The sequence below is a fragment of the Corvus hawaiiensis genome, chromosome 26 (assembly GCF_020740725.1).
Source record: "Corvus hawaiiensis isolate bCorHaw1 chromosome 26, bCorHaw1.pri.cur, whole genome shotgun sequence".
Lineage (NCBI taxonomy): Eukaryota > Metazoa > Chordata > Aves > Passeriformes > Corvidae > Corvus > Corvus hawaiiensis.
In genome coordinates, this window is record NC_063238.1 from 21895652 (window position 1) to 21913929 (window position 18278).

Consider the following 18278-nt stretch of genomic DNA (forward strand, 5'->3'; position numbering starts at 1 on the left):
GTCCGGAGAGCAAAGAGCAGGGCCCCGGCTGCAGCCCAGGGCGCGGGCGGTGCCCTACTGCACGCAGCGAGCCTAAGGGGCTGAGTTCAGGCGCTCAGCTGCAGGCGGCTCTAGCCCTGGCCGAGAAGAGCCCCCTTTAGTAAGGGAGGGGACGGGGGGAGAATTCCACGCCAAACCTTTCTGCTCAAGATTTTTTTTTTTTTTTAATTGTAAAGCTACAAAGTTTTTGGCATGGTCCACTAAAAGTTCTTCTTTCCTCTCTCCCCTTCCTTTTTAGCACTCCCATTAAATGCTTTGCTTCCACTCTTCATCGTGGTTCTGGGAAGCTATTGTGGCAGAAGCTTGTGCATTTAACATTTCAAAGAAATTGGTTTAACTGTGGCAGCAATCATTTCTACGTTTAAAAATATTAAAGGAATTTAAAGCTCAATGTTTGAGACATCCAAAATATACACACTTTGCAATATAATTTCTATTACAATGCTTTATGACATGGTAATACATAGTAATAAGGCTAGTGGAGCAAATCTGCAAAAGTTAACTCAAACATGAACCCACATACTTCCTATTAACATTTTTACTATAAACATTATTTTTTACAAGATTGTTTGAAGATTACAGTTTCTTATTAGCATTTCATACAATCAAAAATCCAAATAAGCATATTGGGCTTGGATACTTTTATTTAACAGAAGGAAATGGGGGAAAGTGCTTAGCCATCACATTTCAGCCACCATGAAATTTGTTATGTATCTCCACCAAGAACAGTCTATTTAATAGAGGATTTCAATCATCCCAGGCCAATGGAATAGGAAACATGAGAAAAAAGACAAAAGAGAGCATCTCAGATATATATTGCAGACAATGAATGTGGTTTTTCAATGTGTTTCAAGCACTTCTTTTTCAAATTCTTAATTTGGATCAATAAGAATTTATCCAAAGTCATAATCCAGAGATCACTACTATTCTCATTCTTTAAATCTCTTTAACCTTACTTTATTTCCCACCTATTAGTAGAATTTAACCTTTTGAATTTTATTCTGCTGTGTGCATAAAAATTGCTAGTTTTAGCTTCAACAATGAAGTTTTAAAATGTAGAGGTTTTTCATTAAATAAACTTCAATCCAAATTAAAACATCTGCATTTCAGTTTCCTGAACTGTTTTTACTGAAGGAATGGAAACTTCTAAACAATATCAGACAGTTTGTGTGTGGATTTAGGCAGCTTTTTAATTTTTCCCACATACAGTGGGAAGCATTTGATAATTTGGTATTAAAGTGCTTTGTTTAATGATAAGATTAAGTATTTTTAATACTCCCATGATGCCCAATGTCAGCATTTACTTCAGCTTTTACAACAGATTAACTCTATCACCTTAATATATACTACAGCCTCTATTCATATCTTTACTTGTATATTAAAGCCACACAAATCTCATTGGTATGCGGGGGAAAAAACTGAACAAGGGGAAAAGTAACTAAAATAATGTCCTTCTAGATTTCAGGGACACTAACAGTTTTATTTTCTTTCTATAATTTGACTAAATTCAGTTTGCTGGTTTTCTTTTTTTACATTGCTAACCAGCTTTTAGGATACTAATTTCGGCAGCCAGCTTCACAAGGAAACACCTTTGTAACCTATTGAAAGAGTTCCTTTCTGTATGAGGAGCTTCACACATGTGATGGTGTGATTCTTTCTACCTTACAAGGAAAATAATAACATTATTACCTCAAGCAGGTAAACACAACACTACCTCACTACCCCAGTATCTTGCTATCCTAACTTTTGGGGAAGAGGGTGAAAGAAGACAACAGAGGGCAAGACAGGGAATAAATCACTAGCCAGTTTTCCAATCTCCCAAAATTCTGCCATTATCAAAAGTAAAAAAGAAGAATCCATCCGAATTTACCTTTCAGTTAGCATGCTGCATCATCCACTCTGAATTAAGTTAGAGATTAATTACAAGGCTTGCATTAGTAGCAATCAACATATTCACTCAATCCTTCTGAAATATGTTTTTAAGTTACTATCAGTATTACTGTGAGCCTTTAAATCCTACACACTTCTTAAACCAGTAATTAAAAACTTAAGAGACCTTAAAGGGAAGTAGTTTTATAAAGTATGTTTATTTCCTAACTTAATTCTATAATTAGTAACACATGTAAAAAATTAAAGTGTTTTTAAGAACTTTTCAAAGTCCTGCATAGAAGCTTTGGCCATCTCTGTACAAAACACCTCATCAGGCAAGGATACTAGCTGATCCAGAGAGATGTAGCTGGGTTGTGCTGGGTCATACTGGGCCCTTCCCAAGAATGCAAGAAACATATGCCTCTCTCTGATCCGTAATAGCTTTGAGTTGAAAACCTAAGAAGAAAAAAGGGAAGAAGTTTTTAGGTTGTCTAAATTTCAGACTCTGAGGCATCGAAAATAAGAGCCTTTTTTAGACAAACTAAAGATCTAGGAAGAAAACAAATAATACACTTATTTTCCTTTAATTTATGTCAAACACCAGGTAGGTTACATTTATACATAAGTTATCTAAATTCTAAAAAAATACTTCAATACAATATGCTGACATACACACACAACAGAAAACAGGGAGTGATACAAAAAACCTACTGTGCTTGAGAGTTGTTTCTATAGAACAACTATATTACTTTTGTGTAATCAAAGCCAAGAAAGTGGAGATATTCAGAAACAGGAAACATTTCCCTGTAGCATCAGATTCAAATGAGCATTGTTACAAGGACGGCATGAAGAGGTGACCACATGGCATAAGACAAACAACAAAATAGCACAGTGGCAAGGGCAGAGGTGAGTGGCTGTGACTCCTGTCATCATAACACAGCCAAAAAGGCACAGTGTGGTGGTTCAAAACAACCCTTTGTCTTCTGCTGCACAGCAATGCCTACCTTTGAAGATACCTGCCACAAAAAAAAAAAAAATCTAGACAGTCAAAAATGAGAACAATAGTAGGGGAAACACAAAGAAATCAGCAGAACATCTAAAAAGAGAGGGAAGTGCGGAAGACGAGATGCACAGCTAAGTCATAAAAGCAAAGATCTACGTTCATTTCTGAGCAGTACAACAGAATAGAGAGAGATGCTATAGAGGAGATAATGGTGCAAATGGGAATGTTACACAGAACAAGCAGAGATTTTACTAAAAGAGACTACATTGATGAAAGAAGAATTCCATAAGGATGCAAACCAATTTGAAAAAGGAGGGAAAAACAAAACTACTGTTCCTCCTATGCCTTCCTCGAATTTTAAGAGGGAGTCAGAAGACAGGAGAACAAAAAAAACCCCAAACAAACAACACTTAACCACCATTTATGGAGATAGCTGACAGAAAGAATGGTTACAAGAGCAGCTGTAACATCAGAGAGAATTTGACCCAAAAAAATATCCTGTATACTTCCTATTTTCAACATTACTGTCATTCAGGATAGAAGCAAGTACATATGGAGACAAATACGCATTTGTGAATGCACAAGTTAGAGGCCCAACCATATACAGACTGACATGCACTACCTGTATCCTGGAACTCACAGTTTTTGAGGATGAAAGGGAAGAACAGGAAAGAGAGGGAGTGAATGTGCCAAGAACAAGGAAGAGAGGAAATTCTCCACTTACCCTTCCAAACAAAGGGAAGAAAAATAATGAGGTGAACCACCACAAAGCCAACAATAAGACAACTGAGAAGGAAGTGAGCAAAATTTGTGGCCACTTACAGATCAAGGAGGGCAAAGTGACACAGGTGAGCATTGGAGGAAGCATCCTTGTTAACTAAAGATATATTAAATAGCAAGATAATCAAAAGCCTGAGGAACAGTTTTATTCCCCCATACAATTTTGGCTTTCTAGCCACTTAGATCATCTATTGGACTTGCTTTAGAAAGAATATTACTGCTGTTCAGAAGCTGTAATTTGTGCTTTCATTTTTACCTGGTAAGAAGATAGTGCAACTGCATGTCAGCATTGAATGAAGTGACTAACACTTTCAGATTTTAATTTGTGAGGAAGTAACAGTAATGAGGAGGTAGAAAAAAGACCCCAAAATAGTAATCAGGGAACTAATCTATTTTCAATCCTGTGGTATTTTAGCAATTACTGCAGCAATAAGAAGACCAATGAGAATCTGACTGCCTAATGGACAGAACTTCTCTTACCTTTACACTGTATTTTCAGATCCTAAAATCTCTAAAGCTTATTTTTTAAGTAGACGGACCTAAAAGAAATGTTAATATGTGTGTGTGTATATATATATATATATATATGTTATCTAATGAACAGATCTGCATAATCTGTCTTCTCTTGTGTCTCTTAGGCAGGATTTCACGACAGGCAAACCCCTAAGTAGGCAGTAATCTCTCTTGCATGAATACAGAAGAGATGAGCATGACTACTTCTGTTGAAAACATAAAAATTCACAAGAGTGGGGGTAGTGATGTCACATACGCTATGGGAAAAAAAGCAGCTCTTCCACACTGAAATCTTCAATGGTTTCTGGATTGCTAATAAAAATTATCCCAATTAGAGTAAAAGCCACAGGATAGTTGAAGAATTCACATATGTCCTGCATACAGCAAAGCTCCACCTTCAGCACATTAGTGAAGCGGCTGTGACAAGAGCACCTACAGTTTATTCCCAGATTAACAGCTCACCTGAGGAAAGCGAGTAAGCATGTGGTGGGGAATACCCATTATGTTGTGTAAGTAGTCAAATGTCTGTTTGAGTCTCTTTTTACTTGCAGTTAAAATCTTGGGAGTTTTATACACAATCTGTTGAATTTCATTACGTTGAAAACCAAGTTCAATTTGACAAACCTGAAAAAGAGCACAATTTTGTCTTCATAAGTCAGCTACAGGAAACTTAGCTTATTTTAATGCACCACTGAAATAAACTAATGCAAAATTCTTCTACCCTTTGTCAAACAGCAACAAGAAGGCAAACCACAGTAATATCTGCCAGTCCAGTTCTTCTCAAGTCAGACAATGCAAATTATTTATCATTCTGGATTAAAGGGTAATTTGTTTATAGAATATCCCCAAAATAAAGATGACTGCTGTGAATGTTATGTATTTTTCAGCTTGTCTGAGATATGAAGAAAAAAAATGCGTCTCCATATGTATGGCAGTTACAAGCATAAAAATTCTCTCCTAGGAGTCCTTTATAATTTTCAATACCAAGCTGTCAAGAGACTTTCTTCTTATGAAGCTGTTGAGCTCTGTAAAACACAACAATCAAATAGCTAGCGCCTACTTTTGCTAATGTGTTGCCTCTTTTGCTAATGTATCCAAGTTACATTTTTATAATAGGGAGTATAATTTCTATAGTCTTCAACTTAAGACTGCTGAACCTAAAAGAGATGTGTAGAATATGTGGTGTATTCAATTTATTCTACAGTTCATTAATGTCTAAAGTAAGATGTCTTTTTCAGAGACTGCTTTGACTTCAATTATGATTTCCCAAAAGGAAAACAAAACACATTTTTTCAATAAATTCATGAGCACTCCTCCCAAAGTGCAGAATGGCAAGCAATTCATTGAGTTGTTGAGAAAGAATTCAGCATACAAGAGTATCTGTTAACTCAGTCATTTCTTCTATCCTCCAGTGACACTTACAAGCAGCTTGTTTTCAGTTATGAAGTGGGTGTGCTTGCCAGTTAACATAACCAGACTTTCATATCAAACTAAGGCACTTCGAATGGCAAGAAGGTAGTGTTTTTGTTTGCCCAGTTTGATGTGCCAGGACTGCAGCTCTTTTCCAAAACTGCTTGTAAAAGTCAAAGGGAAGGGCTTACAATCTGGGTTTCAAATTTACCTTAGGACTTACAGGGAAATGTTTCTAGAGGAAACTATAATCAGGTCTTTTAACTCCTGGTTTTAACTTTTCTGCTTTATAAATATTTGTGCACCACACAAAATACCAATCAACTAAGACAGCATTCAAGTATGAAAATAAGTGTTTGCCCACGAGTGGTATCTTCCATGGACCTGAGTTGGCAGGGGTAACTTCCTGCATCAAGGTACACAACTGGAGTTAAAACCCCTGTGTTAAATCACAGCAGATGTAAAGCTGGGCCCACAGTAGAGGTAATTGTTGCAAGAATCTTGAGCTTTTATCTTCTACTCTGTGATGTGAAACAGCTCCCTCTTGACATGATCGGTGAGCTCAAGTGTAAGTTGCTTTGACTGCACTCAGTTTGACTGCAATCATATTTAATATTCAATAACTCTCTAGGCGACACAGGCTAATATCCTTACTGTGTAAGCCTCAGCAATACTCAACAAAGTATGTATTATTCCCACAATAAGCAGTAGAAATGCAAGCTTGCAGGTTCTACCCTGTCAGTGAATCTGTAATTGTGCTTGATAAAACCCTCAGAGCATGGACTAAGCCATCCTTCAGCACATTTAGTCCACGACTGGTATCTTATGACAAGCGTTATCAGCTACGGCACTTGTTTCTAAATAACAGTCCATTCAGAATGAGGGATACAACCTCATCATTTCTGAGCTGTTGGTACACGATTTCACTTTCCAAGTACTGTCCCTCCCATCACCAGTTTAGGACATACAGGTCTGAACACAGATTCTGAATCCAACCCCTTGAAAGGCTTGAGCTTTTAAGAAATAGTAGATTCCAACAGTGAGGACCTAAAAATCCTTCCTCTCTTTCCCTCTCTCACACATTTTAAAAATAGAGGTGCTACACTGCGTATTTCTTGGTAGGTAAACAAGATAGTCACATAGAACTGAGGATCTTAAAAACACATTAATTTTAATAATGGAACCCTAGCCTTTGGAAACACTGTGTGTTAAAAAGAAAGCACTATTAATTAGAACAGTCTGCTACTTTCCAGTCTCCTCCCTTACCACACACACATTTCAGATTTCAAGATTTCTAGTGTTTAATAGTTTCAGAGCAGAGAGTCTGTCTGAAAATTTTACATTTTGATTCATAGTTATTTGTTATAGGATAATGGAATTTCACAAATTGTTACACTACATCATGCTGTTTGGCCTCAATGGCTTTACAGCACAGTAATTAAACCAATACATGGTTACATTTTCAAAAGGGAAAGGAGTCCCCATGGGTTTGAAGTTATTTACCCAACAGTTGTTAATAACGACCATCTGCTATCAGACAATAGGTGTCAAATGCACATTTTGGCAGACTAGTTACCTGCCAGGAGAAGAATCAACTGCACATTTCTTGCTCCTAAATACTCACGAACAATCCTTGAAAAAGACCATAATAATTAAGGGGGAGAAAAAAAGACTGAGTATTTTTCTACTCATTAAAAAATGGGTAACAATTTATGTCATCATATAGCAACTTTTGGCAGGAAGGCACTACGTCACAGTAGAAGACAGAGTAAGATAATGCTCCATGTATTGGGTAAGCTTGCACACTATAGAGGAAAATAAATTGTTTAACAAAATCTTCAGTTATTTTATATCACCACTAAAATCATTTCATTAAATTCTTTCTGTGCACGATCCCCTCCAGGAATTTTATCTTCTGACAACTCTTAAACCATAGGGGTATAAAATACACTTCTAATATCTATTCCTAAGCTCACCTGAAGATTTTCTTTTACAGGCTCCAATTTGCCAGTCAGTAGCCTTGGAAGACGAATTACCAGATCCTTTGTCTACAACCAGAAAAAAACACATAAACAAAAGAGTATTACTGAAAGCTTGTTTGTAAATTTATCTGTGAAAGAAAGATCCTATATAAACTTTTTTTTGCAGCTGGAAGAGGGATGTATTTTATTTTATGTGTACACCAAAGATGAATTTGCATGAAGCAGCAGTATATTAAGATGCAAAATATTACTCAAATGTGTTTTGGAAAACAAAAATAATAAAATTGTTGTAAAGCAGACAGGAAGAGGGAGTAAAAGCATGCATCAAAAGGAGAAAGTATGCTCAAGTGCCCATTTTCTCTCAGCCCTCAAGTTGTTTCTTCCCATCTTTTTAGAAAAAATAAACAACACACTACACAATAGAGGCTATAAAAGGGTTTTCCAGTGGCAGTGGAGCTAACTTCAGGATCTGGTTAGGCCATAGTTTAGCAGCACTACAGGAAATTACTCCACATTCCCTAAGGTGTCTGATTGCTTGTAATCCACCCTGAGTACAAGGTAGTGACTAAACCCTTTTCTGGGGAGTTCTTTTACCTCAAACATGGAAAGGCCAGCAGCAGGCACTGTAACAGCTAGGGCTGCTCAGCTAATAGAAGCCAATAGAAGAACCCCAGATTCCACTTGGAATTTTACCTTCATTGCAATCCCCACCTACTGCAGGACACAACTAACACCGCCCACTCACTCCAGGCAAGTGCAGCTACTACCTCCCCTGAAGATCCCAAAGCAAGGTGCTGAATACCTGCTGAGCACTTAATGTGGTATGCACTCATGAGCAAACCCAGAGGTCACTCTTGGTGAGCTGAGCATATAATTTGGCATTTATCTTGATATAATATTCACAGATTAGAGTATTTTTTAAATAATGAGTTAAGTATGTTACAGTATCTTAAAGAGATGAAGAGCACCAAATAATTTTCCAGAAGTTAAAAAAGCTGCTTGCTGCTTCAGTAATTAATTCAGTCCTCTGAACCACCTCAAATAATAAAACTGGACATACACATGCTTATTTGACACTAACCTGTAGCAGGTCATCTTCAGAAACTGTACTTCAGGTCCTTTGAATGTTAGGTGTCCATATCACTTCCACAGACAGTTAAAACCATGTTACCCTCCTGTAACCCTCTGGTGACATTACTGATTATAACACCGTGTTTGTTGATAACGTCCAAACACTTGGAGTATTCATATTCCAAGACCTTACAACTGTCACTAAAAAAATACCTAAACACTTCAGTCTTTACCTTTTTTGCACTGAGACCAAGTTCATTTTTGAAGAAACCCAGTCTGTTATCCAGTCTTTCCACTGAAAACAACAGCAAATATGGAGCTCTTGAGACCATCTGAGCAATTTCTGACTTACCAAATTTTTTTGATTTTAGGTAAGCCACTCTAGAAAGAGAACAAAAACAAAATAAAATCCTGTGATGAAAATTTTATTGCCTCCATTTATTCAGTACTTGCTTAAATTCCTCAGTGATATCTTATAAACGGACAGATGTTCTAGCATTAACATGCAACCCTGCCAAAAATAATTAGAGTGAAATCTGCAGTTATCGTAAAAGCAAAATACCCTCCCTTCCAATTAATTAGAAGAAAAATAAACCTCAGAGCAGAATGTCAATACTGAAGACAGATTTTAATTCCTTCCAGCTGTACTTAAGCAGATAACTGTGTTAACCTACATTTAACTACCAGCCTGTCTCCTAGATTGCAAACACATTAATAGATCATCATAGGGTATGGACAAGAAAATATATACATCATTTTGCTATTTTAATGAATTCCATTTCTACTGCTGAAAGAACAGAGTACTATACCTCATATATCCCTGTTTTGCCTTGGAGTAGCAATAATCATACAATGATGCTATGTGTAGAGATATTGTTGAAAAATACATTTCTTCATCAGCTGAAGTTACGTTTGCTGTAATAGGTCCATACTTTCAGTCACTGGTCTAATGAGTGAGTAACAAACATCTGGTCATCAGAAAGCAAAAGGAGTTGACTAAAGTTTTGAAGTTTAGCAGAGTTTGCTTGCTTTCTTTCTTTCTTTCCAAGTCAAAACTTTTTCCAAACTTTGTTGAATTCAGTGAAAGTGAAATCCTATACCAAGTACTACTTGTAGTAGATGATTATCATAGCTCCAGAAAAAAAGGAATGAAGAGGGGAAATACAGCACACAAAGAGACACAATTTAGCCACATACCACCACATAAAAAACTAAAGTACAATTTGGAGAGGTTTCATCTGGTTATATACAAGAGTAATTGCAATATGAGAAATATTTGCAGTCAGATCAACTTAGAGCATACAAGAATTGGTTTTATCTGGTAGTAATTAAAATACTAAATGGATTGCAGAAAATTCTGCAGAAGCAGATATTCAGCAAAAAATGGGCTCTCTGTTAAACCATGTCTTGTGGAGAGAAAAAAAATAAAATTACCTTCCAGTCACTACAACTTCCCTCTTTCCACAAATGCTCAAAAATGAAGCTATCACAAGCCAAAAACTTCCAGACGGAAGATATAAGACCAAGCTCTAGAGGACCAATTCCTAACTGAGCAGGCACCCCACCACAGAAGGTAGCAGCCTAGGCTCCAGACAATGACAATGGAACTGGCACAGCTTCCAAGCATCCCAGAAACAGCTAAATGAACAGATTAAAAATAAAATCTTTCGTCTGTCCTGACTCCACTCGCTTTCTGTTAACAAGTCATTAAAATTCATTCCTGAAGCATTTCTTCCTGGAAAGGCAAGAAACTTAAAAGAGGGATGGCAAGATTGTAACAACCTGACTCGAGAAACTAGTATGTTAAAGGAACACAACTATCCAACGTGGCCAAAGTTTGAGATACATGTGTGAGTGCTGGCACCAAGGTTAGCCCTCGTTCTACTACAGGGATCAGCAGTTCTATGTAGCATGTTAACAGTTTTAAGTCATCATTAACACCAGTGTAAAACAAAGCATCTGGTGCAGCTGCAGTACAGACACTGATTTGCAACTGTCAAAATTGTTAGGAATTATGGAATGTTTTGACTTTTACAGTGTTTATCTGAAGTAAAATGCCAAACCTATTGAAATTTGTGTTTTGTTTCCTGGCAACATGGAATCCATAGCAATAAAACATTCCAGAGTGATGTAACCAATACCACATCCATTTGCACCGAACTGTTTATGCAAAGGTGATACTCAGCTTTCAAAAGACAGCTATTTGAGACACACTCACTTCACAGCCTTTACAGCACACTTATTTTAAAGCTTGCAGGAAAGCATTCACCAGTGGCAAACTTACTGAAGAATCATACTGCAGAAAATTAGCAAGAATCAGATTGCTCTGTTTAGCCCCTACTTCACTAACCAGCCACCACCACAGGAGTGTCACTGAAAATAAAATATGACTTCATGGAAGAGTTAGGATATTTATCACAAAAAAACCCACAAAAAACCACCTCTCTTCAGAAGAGCATAAGCTATATGCTCTGATATCTAGACTCAAAACTACTGCTGGAAAATGACACAGGGTCTTTTGAGGTTTTTTTTATATTGTTTCTGAAAGGCCACTTACTGAACAGGAGGTTAGAAGAACAGAGGGGAAAGAAGTCAGGTCTACGTTATACAAGAGTCTACTCATGTGCCTGTTTCTAAATATCTGTACTTCCAGACTTCTGTTTCAGACAGAAATGCTACTACCTGCAAGAGCCAAGACAACAGATTTTCTTCTCTGGGATTTTTGAATACTGGGAAGTTTTGAGTTCATTAAGAAAGGCATGTACATACACACGAGTTGTTCTGAAAAAAACCACTGAATTTGGAGTAATATTATAAATAAAAGTTAATTTTAAGGACTGAAGAACAGTTTAGGGCCATACAAGTGTGAATGAACACAGGCACACACAAATTAGTTCATTGTAGTGCTGTGTTCAGTTTCAGCTGGACAACAGGAAAAAAACATCACCAAAACCTCCTGCTGCTATTAGATGTCAACACAGAAGAGATCTGGTCTGCTTCTTTTATTGCAGAATTCATGATTTCAAATTGTGACTGAAGAGTTTAATATTGTTCTACAAATTTATGTAAAGCCTCAGGGATGACATTTTGGAATGAAAGCTGACATGAGTAAAGCAAGTGGCCTAAGATGGCAAACTGCTTCCCCTGTGGCAGAGAGACAGGGATGAGCAGTAAAATTTGTTGATAGGCAGTTTCCAGGTGGATGAAGGTGCTGACTTATGATACCACCACATGTTAGTGCCAGCAGATGGGGAGGCACAAGAACACGGAGCCAGAGATTGAGTAAGAACAGAGGCAGCACAGGTTCTTTCAGACAAGGTTAAGCCAACTGGGAAACCAGATCTTCAAGCCAAGGGGCTTAACACCCTGCTGCTACTTAAAAGACTCACCTGGTTTCTAAAGATTCCAGGTCTTCAGCAAGGATATATGGATTTTTGGTCAGGAAAGGTCCCAGCTGATTGTCTTCTACACCCACATCCTTAAGAAACAGAAGTATTTTTTTTACATCTTTTTCAAAGTCCAAGGTCAGTAAGAGCTGACCTGCCTTTTGACGTTTCTCCACTTGGGATAAGTCAACCCCTACAACAAACAGAAATTGTTTTAATTAAACACAGAACCTGCTTTCTGTAAATGTTTCACAAAGGCATGTTGGAATTTATAGGACTACTCAATTTTTTGCACTGATTTTGCATACTTTTATTGCTCAACACAGCAAGGCCACAACACCTTGTTTTATTGTGGAAAGACCCCAGATAAAATAAGCAGTCATGTTAGAAGCTTTTGCTGAGTTTATTTTTTGAAGGAAGACATTTGCAGTGAATCCTGCACGTGCCACATTTAGAGACCTGCTCTTGTTGCACAGAAGTTTGTGTGCATGAAATTTCCCAATCTGTTACAAAAGGGAAGGGGACAATTTTGCAGTGAAGTGACTTTGTATACTGACACACACAGCAATTTGTTACTACGTGAGGACAGATTCCCCCTCTCAAATAATAATTTCTCCAACCTCTTTCTAGTATTCCTTGCACATTTGGGCAAGAAGGTGGTCAACAACCTTGAACTCAGGTATCTCTGTAGTCCAAGTATTTTTTGATGAGAAGTAAGGTTCTCTTCGATCCCTTCCCTCTTGCCTCTCCAGCGTGCTGTGCCTCACTCCTAAGATTATGCATAGCAACCATTCTCTTTCCTTCCTTCCAAGGATGGAGAGCTGCAAATTCTTTTGCAGCCAATTAAAGCATCCTTAACCAGCCCAAAAGAAGAAAGACCAATTAAGTTACACAGTCCTCCCCACCTCCTGAAGCTGTGGGAGATGCCTCCTTCTATCACCCACAGCACAAAGGTGCTTTGTTTCCCAGTAGTATGGCATTGCTAGTGACACAGTCCCCTCTCTTTGTCCATCTACCCTGGATAACATCCTGTTGCTTTTTGCTATTGGTCACTGTTCCCATTTTCAAGTTTACAAGGTAACCAGTAAGAGCAAAGCACAAAAGATCTCCAAAGCTCCTGTCATAGGCAGACCACACAAACAAAATCACACATACCTAGGTGGACAAGTTTCTCAAGGGTTTCTGAGTGATCAACATAATCTCGGAGCGTGGAAGACTGAATGGGGAGAAGAGGTTCTGCAATGATCTGTACAGCTTCTTCCTCGGAAATCACTTCCAAAGCAGATGAAGGTGGGATGTCATCCCAGTCTAAGAAACAAATATAGAAGACCCAAATGCTTTTTGTGAAAGAAAGTTGCTCCCACCAAATGCTACACAGATCTCTTAAAATCCTTTTCAAAATGCAGGAACGCTGTACATGTGATAAACAGCCAACGTATTATTTGAAAACATAAAAACATAGACTCTACTCCCAGTTTTTGTCTCTGTTCCATCTCCTGGTCACTGCCCATCAACTTTTACTCATATGGCCAAATCTGAGAGTAGTACCCAGCAAGCCTGCCTTCATCCTGCTGCCTAGACTACTGCAGACAACAGATCACATCACCTTCTGCAAAAGGTCTTTCATGTCTTCACAAGTGCACTCTTGCTTGATCATAGCCAGATAAAAGGCTACTGCAAAGATTATTTTTCATAACCTGACAAGCCCACTACTTTGTGGCTTTCCTGAATCTGATGCCTGAAATGCAGCTATTTTAACTTTCATAGCCAACTCCAGCCAAACTATCGTGTCTTATCCATTACAGAAAGGCAGCTGACTGCCACTATCTCTAATAGCAAAAGGAACAATTTCCTACTCACTAAGGTTTCAAAGCAAACATTATTATGCTTGTTTCCCCTTAAGTGTTCCAAGTCACAGAACTCAGTGTCTTTTAAAAAAAAAAATTCTCTAAACAGATCTATTTTTCCATTGATGGGAGCTCACAGCAGTAAGATTAAGATTACCATTTGCAGGCTGGCTGCTAGCATCCACCTCAATCATCACTTTGATTACTGATCAGATGCCCTGATTATAAACTCCTCAGGAAGGGGATTTTCTGTGCCCTGTACCTTTGTATAATGGCTTCCTAGAGACCAGGGTAACACTCTTGCATGTCAAGAAAACAAAAGCACACCAGAACTCTACTCATGCAGATTCCAAAGTAATTAGGATGTGCCTGATGTTCCAGGAAGAGTTGCACAGACTAGCTCGATAGCTGTTGAAAGTCTTGTCACTTCTTTTTCTCATAGCCTCAGAAACAAAAGCACAATAAAATGTTTTCAGCAACGTTTACACATTAGACAGGAACTTCCTAGGAATCTATAGGAATATCAAGTGTTTTCTTTCAACTTATTGAGGATTGAACCAATATACAATATAGTCAATTCCAGAAGCATGCATGTCTTTTATTGCCACTTTAAGGTCTTTATACTTCCTATTGGGAATCATACTTCAAGTTACCAAAACCCTCAAAAGTTATCAATTGTGTTTATTCCATTATTCCATCCATTCCACTGTCAACTGGGCAAAACACTACACACACACACACACACATTCTCCAGTCAGTCTGCTGGCAGATAAAAATCTGGCATGTGGATAAACTGCACCACAGATGCAGCCACACACAAGCTGGCTGACCCATCATTCTGGACCAGAACTGTTTCAGAACCAGCTACACAGACAGGTCTCCACTGCAGCATTGAAACAGCCCAAAAATAAGCTCTGTACAATCCAAGTTGGCTGGGCTCAAAGCAGAATCTGAACATACAAGGCTGCTTAGTAATTCAGAGCAAGTTTCCTCAGCATACCCAAAGTAATTTGAAAGAATGGAAATGTTATAACCCTCATTTAGATAGAAGTAGGAAAAAAAGTGGGTAAATTTCCTCAGGGCAACAACACCAAGGCAACGTTGTGTTTATCTCCTTTCGTCTCCTTTCCTCAGAAGACAGTTGGACGAGCATTTCTCATCAGGGCAATGCTTAAGGAGGCTTTACACTGCTGCCTCCTGTTGTTCATCCTTGATCACTCAAACGGCTGTGTTGTGTGAGCTGCTTGAGGCATGGAATCTCCCAGCCTTGCTCAAATGAAAAAACCAAAACCAAACACCCTAAAAACCCCAAACCAAAACCCTTTTGTTTGTACCAGTACATCTGTGAGGAAAAGGCAAACGCTGAGCTGATGCAGGTAGGGTTATGAAAAGTCCTTCAAACGGCAGCTCCAGACCTACATTTTTACCCAAAACGTTATACAGTTTATATCACTTTAAAGGTATTCTTTGCATGCTCCATTGACCATAAAAATCTGAATTAACTACGAAGCTAATAAGAAGTGAAAGTCAGGAACTCCAGATACATATTCTAGGCAAGCAGGCCAAAAAAGGAGAACCCAGATGGGGTTAAACCGCAGCATACTAAAAACATAATTTGAAGATTCGGGAGAAATGGTATCCTTTAAAGCCTCTTACCTTCGTCCAGTGCTTTTGCATTCAGATCAGGTAATGTTTCTGCTTTTCCTTGTTCCAGCTGTACTGAAGGCAAGTTACTTTCGGGAGAAGAGAAGGATCCATCCCTGGCGCTGTCGGGCGGGGAACAGCTTCCTACAGAAACGTGCCTGCATGCCTGCAGTCTCCACAGAACATCCTCGTTTCCAGCGGGCAGCACAGCCAGCGAGGCAAGCTCACGGCAGGCCTGTGCGGTGCAGCCGCGACTCCTGAGCCTCCGAGTAAACTCAACAGCACGGGCCGAGTTCAGCAGGCAGCACCAGCGGGAGACCTGCCGAGCCCACACAGCCATCCTGCACCTCAGCACAGCATCCTGCTGAGAGAAAAGGAGTGCGCAGTGACACAGGCGCTGCCTGCCTCGCCGTAGAGTCGGCAGCGTGAATCCCCTGGTCGTTACAGCAATTCCTCACTACAAAGCACAGGTAGCTGCCTCAAGGGTTTGAACGGGCGACAAACGGAGGAGCCGGGTCTGAAGGCCACCGCCCGCCGCCCCGCACAACAGCCGTTCCCTTGGGAGCAACGGGGGAAGCCCAGCCAGGACCTAAACCCTCCCGGGGGGACGGGGCCCTCCGCGTAAAGCCGCGTCACCGCACTCTCGCCACAGGGCGGGAAGGCTGGGTTGGGCCGCGCTCGCCGCCCTCCCCACGCCGGCAGCAGCTGCGCGCAGCCTGCGGGAGAAGGGGCAGTGCCGGGGACCGGCCCGGGCCCAGCGGGAGCCGCCATCGCCTCACCTGCGCCGCGCGGCCCGGCCCACGTGCGCGCCCCGCTGCCCGCCCAGCCCGGGCGAGACCACTCGGGAGGAAACGAGGGGGGAGCAGGCCGCAGCGTCCTTCTCTGCCTGCTGTTGTTGTGCGGCCCCGCCTCCCCCCTCCCGCGCTCTGTTGCTCCCTCCCTAGCCGCGTGGGCGCGGCAGGGCGAGCTCCGCCCCTCGGCGCGGCGGGCGCGGCTGCCCGGCTCGGCCCGCTCGGCTGCGCTCGGCTGCGCTCGGCGGGACGCGGCGCGGGCGGCCGGGCTGGTTCGAGCCGCGCCGCCCCGCGCAACCAGAGCTGCTCTGAGACGAGGGGAGAGAGGGGGCGAGATGGCGTCGTGCGTGGGGAGCCGGACCCTGAGCAAGGACGACGTAAACTACCGCCTGCACTTCCGCATGATCAACGAGCAGCAGGTGGAGGACATCACACTGGAGTTCTTCTACCGTCCGCACACCATCACCCTCCTCAGCTTCACCATCCTCAGCCTCATGGCCTTCGCCTTCACCAGGTACGCGGCCGCCGCGGGGAGCCGCAGCCCCGCCCCTGGGTGCCGGCAGCCCCGGGGCGCAGGGGGTTCCCGGGCAGGGAATGGGGGGCGGTCGGTGCCCGGCCCCGGGGCGAGCAGGGGCAGCGCGGCTCCTGCCGGGCCGTGCCGGGCCTGCGGGGCGCTCCCCGGGCGGGTGCTGCACCGCCGGGCGCCCCGCGCCCCCTGCTCGGCAGGCCCGTGGTGGAGAGCGGGCATCCTCCCCTCCTTTCCAGAGCGGTTTATCCCCACTGGGTTTCCCGAGAACTTGTTAATCCTTTTGAGGATCTCTGTTGAAGTCTCTACTAAAATGTGTGTTACAAGGAGTTGCCAAAAGTGGGCTTTATTAGGCTATCGAGCAGCCCCGCAGTAACATCACTCATGTAGATGATTTACCAGGTGTGCAGTGGACGGCAGTGACTGTTCTGTGGCATCACTTCTGTACCCCACACTGGCTGTGGCCAGTCTCAGGTTGGCTCAGGCGCTGGCACGGATGGGCTTTGCCACATCCTTTGCGCACCACACGAAAGGCTCTGTGGGCATCACCCCTGCAGTCATTCATGGCAGTACTGCTAGGCATGGACAGGTTTTTCGGGAGCCTTACTGGAAAGCAAAGGGTATAGCAGTGCAGTCTGGGTATCTTGCATTTTTTTGAAGTTGTGCATACTTTTTATTGCCTCCTACTGGATGTGAAGATGATTGCATAATCATCCTTTAGATTAAATTGTGTGGTCTGTAGGCAGTGATTCCTGAGAGGTTTTGGCTAGGTAGTGCAGTATGTTTTAGGCTCATTTAAACTTTTGTGGCATTGTGTATACACAATCACGGATTTCAATGGTCCTGTGGCTTAAACTCTTATGGTGGTGAATTGTCCCCTTAAAAGTGACCTTAAAATGTTTCTTCATGACAACTCTCCATTTGATATAAGAAAAATCATTATTTGTCGCTAACCTGATACACAGTTCAGTGTGTAATCTTATATTTTATTCTAAGAATACAAATGTATAGTTTTCATCAGCTGTGAAATAATGGCCAAACCTGGCTGAAGTTGAGACAGGAGCATAAGGAAAAGTAAAACAGTGTAACTGCAAATGGTCTGAGGTATGCCTTTTCTTGTTTCTACATGTGTATGGCCCGAAGGAAGATACTTTCGGTGAGCACATCCCTTGTTCTGCTTGGATCCCTTCTAACTCTAAAATCAGAGACATATTTCTGTGCTCTGCTACAATGTTTAATTACAGACCTTTGCTACAAGTGCTCCTCATGCCCTCATTTCACTTGCCTGATCACTTTTCTCCCTGAAGGGCTAATTTAGGTCAAACTTGTGAGTCACTAAGAGATTCTCATCACTATGTCATTCTGAAGGATTAATGGTACTGGTTGCTCACCTTTGGGGAAGGAATTTTGCCATTAA

General features: G+C 41.1%; 2 protein-coding genes across 3 annotated transcripts in view; one reads left to right on the plus strand and one right to left on the minus strand.

The window, feature by feature from the left end:
• Window positions 1-432: 432 nt before the first annotated feature.
• On the minus strand, window positions 433-16404 carry MTERF3 (mitochondrial transcription termination factor 3). The gene is made up of 8 exons (XM_048286485.1): window positions 16324-16404; window positions 15557-15905; window positions 13209-13361; window positions 12057-12246; window positions 8901-9048; window positions 7591-7662; window positions 4667-4828; window positions 433-2364 (listed from the first exon to the last, which is right to left on the minus strand). The coding sequence occupies exons 2-8, from the start codon at window positions 15882-15884 to the stop codon at window positions 2170-2172; spliced, it is 1248 nt and encodes a 415-aa protein (XP_048142442.1). The 5' UTR covers window positions 15885-15905; window positions 16324-16404; the 3' UTR covers window positions 433-2169.
• A 149-nt stretch (window positions 16405-16553) lies between these two features.
• PTDSS1 (phosphatidylserine synthase 1) overlaps window positions 16554-18278 on the plus strand; it is a 28325-nt gene continuing 26600 nt past the window's right edge. For both annotated transcript variants that reach the window (XM_048286912.1, XM_048286913.1), the window contains exon 1: window positions 16554-16849. In XM_048286912.1, coding sequence (XP_048142869.1) covers window positions 16671-16849 — 179 coding nt within the window. In that variant the 5' untranslated portion in view covers window positions 16554-16670. The remainder of the gene's footprint in view (window positions 16850-18278) is intronic.

Coding starts and splice junctions, on each gene's coding strand:
- MTERF3 (XM_048286485.1), bottom strand. CDS start 15,884: ATGGCTGTGTGGGCTCGGCAGGTCTCCCGCTGGTGCTGCCTGCTGAAC. Junction 9,049..12,056: donor CTGGAATCTTTAGAAACCAG/GTGAGTCTTTTA, acceptor TTCTCTTTCTAG/AGTGGCTTACCTAAAATCAA. Junction 2,365..4,666: donor TGCTTACTCGCTTTCCTCAG/GTGAGCTGTTAA, acceptor TTTTCTTCTTAG/GTTTTCAACTCAAAGCTATT.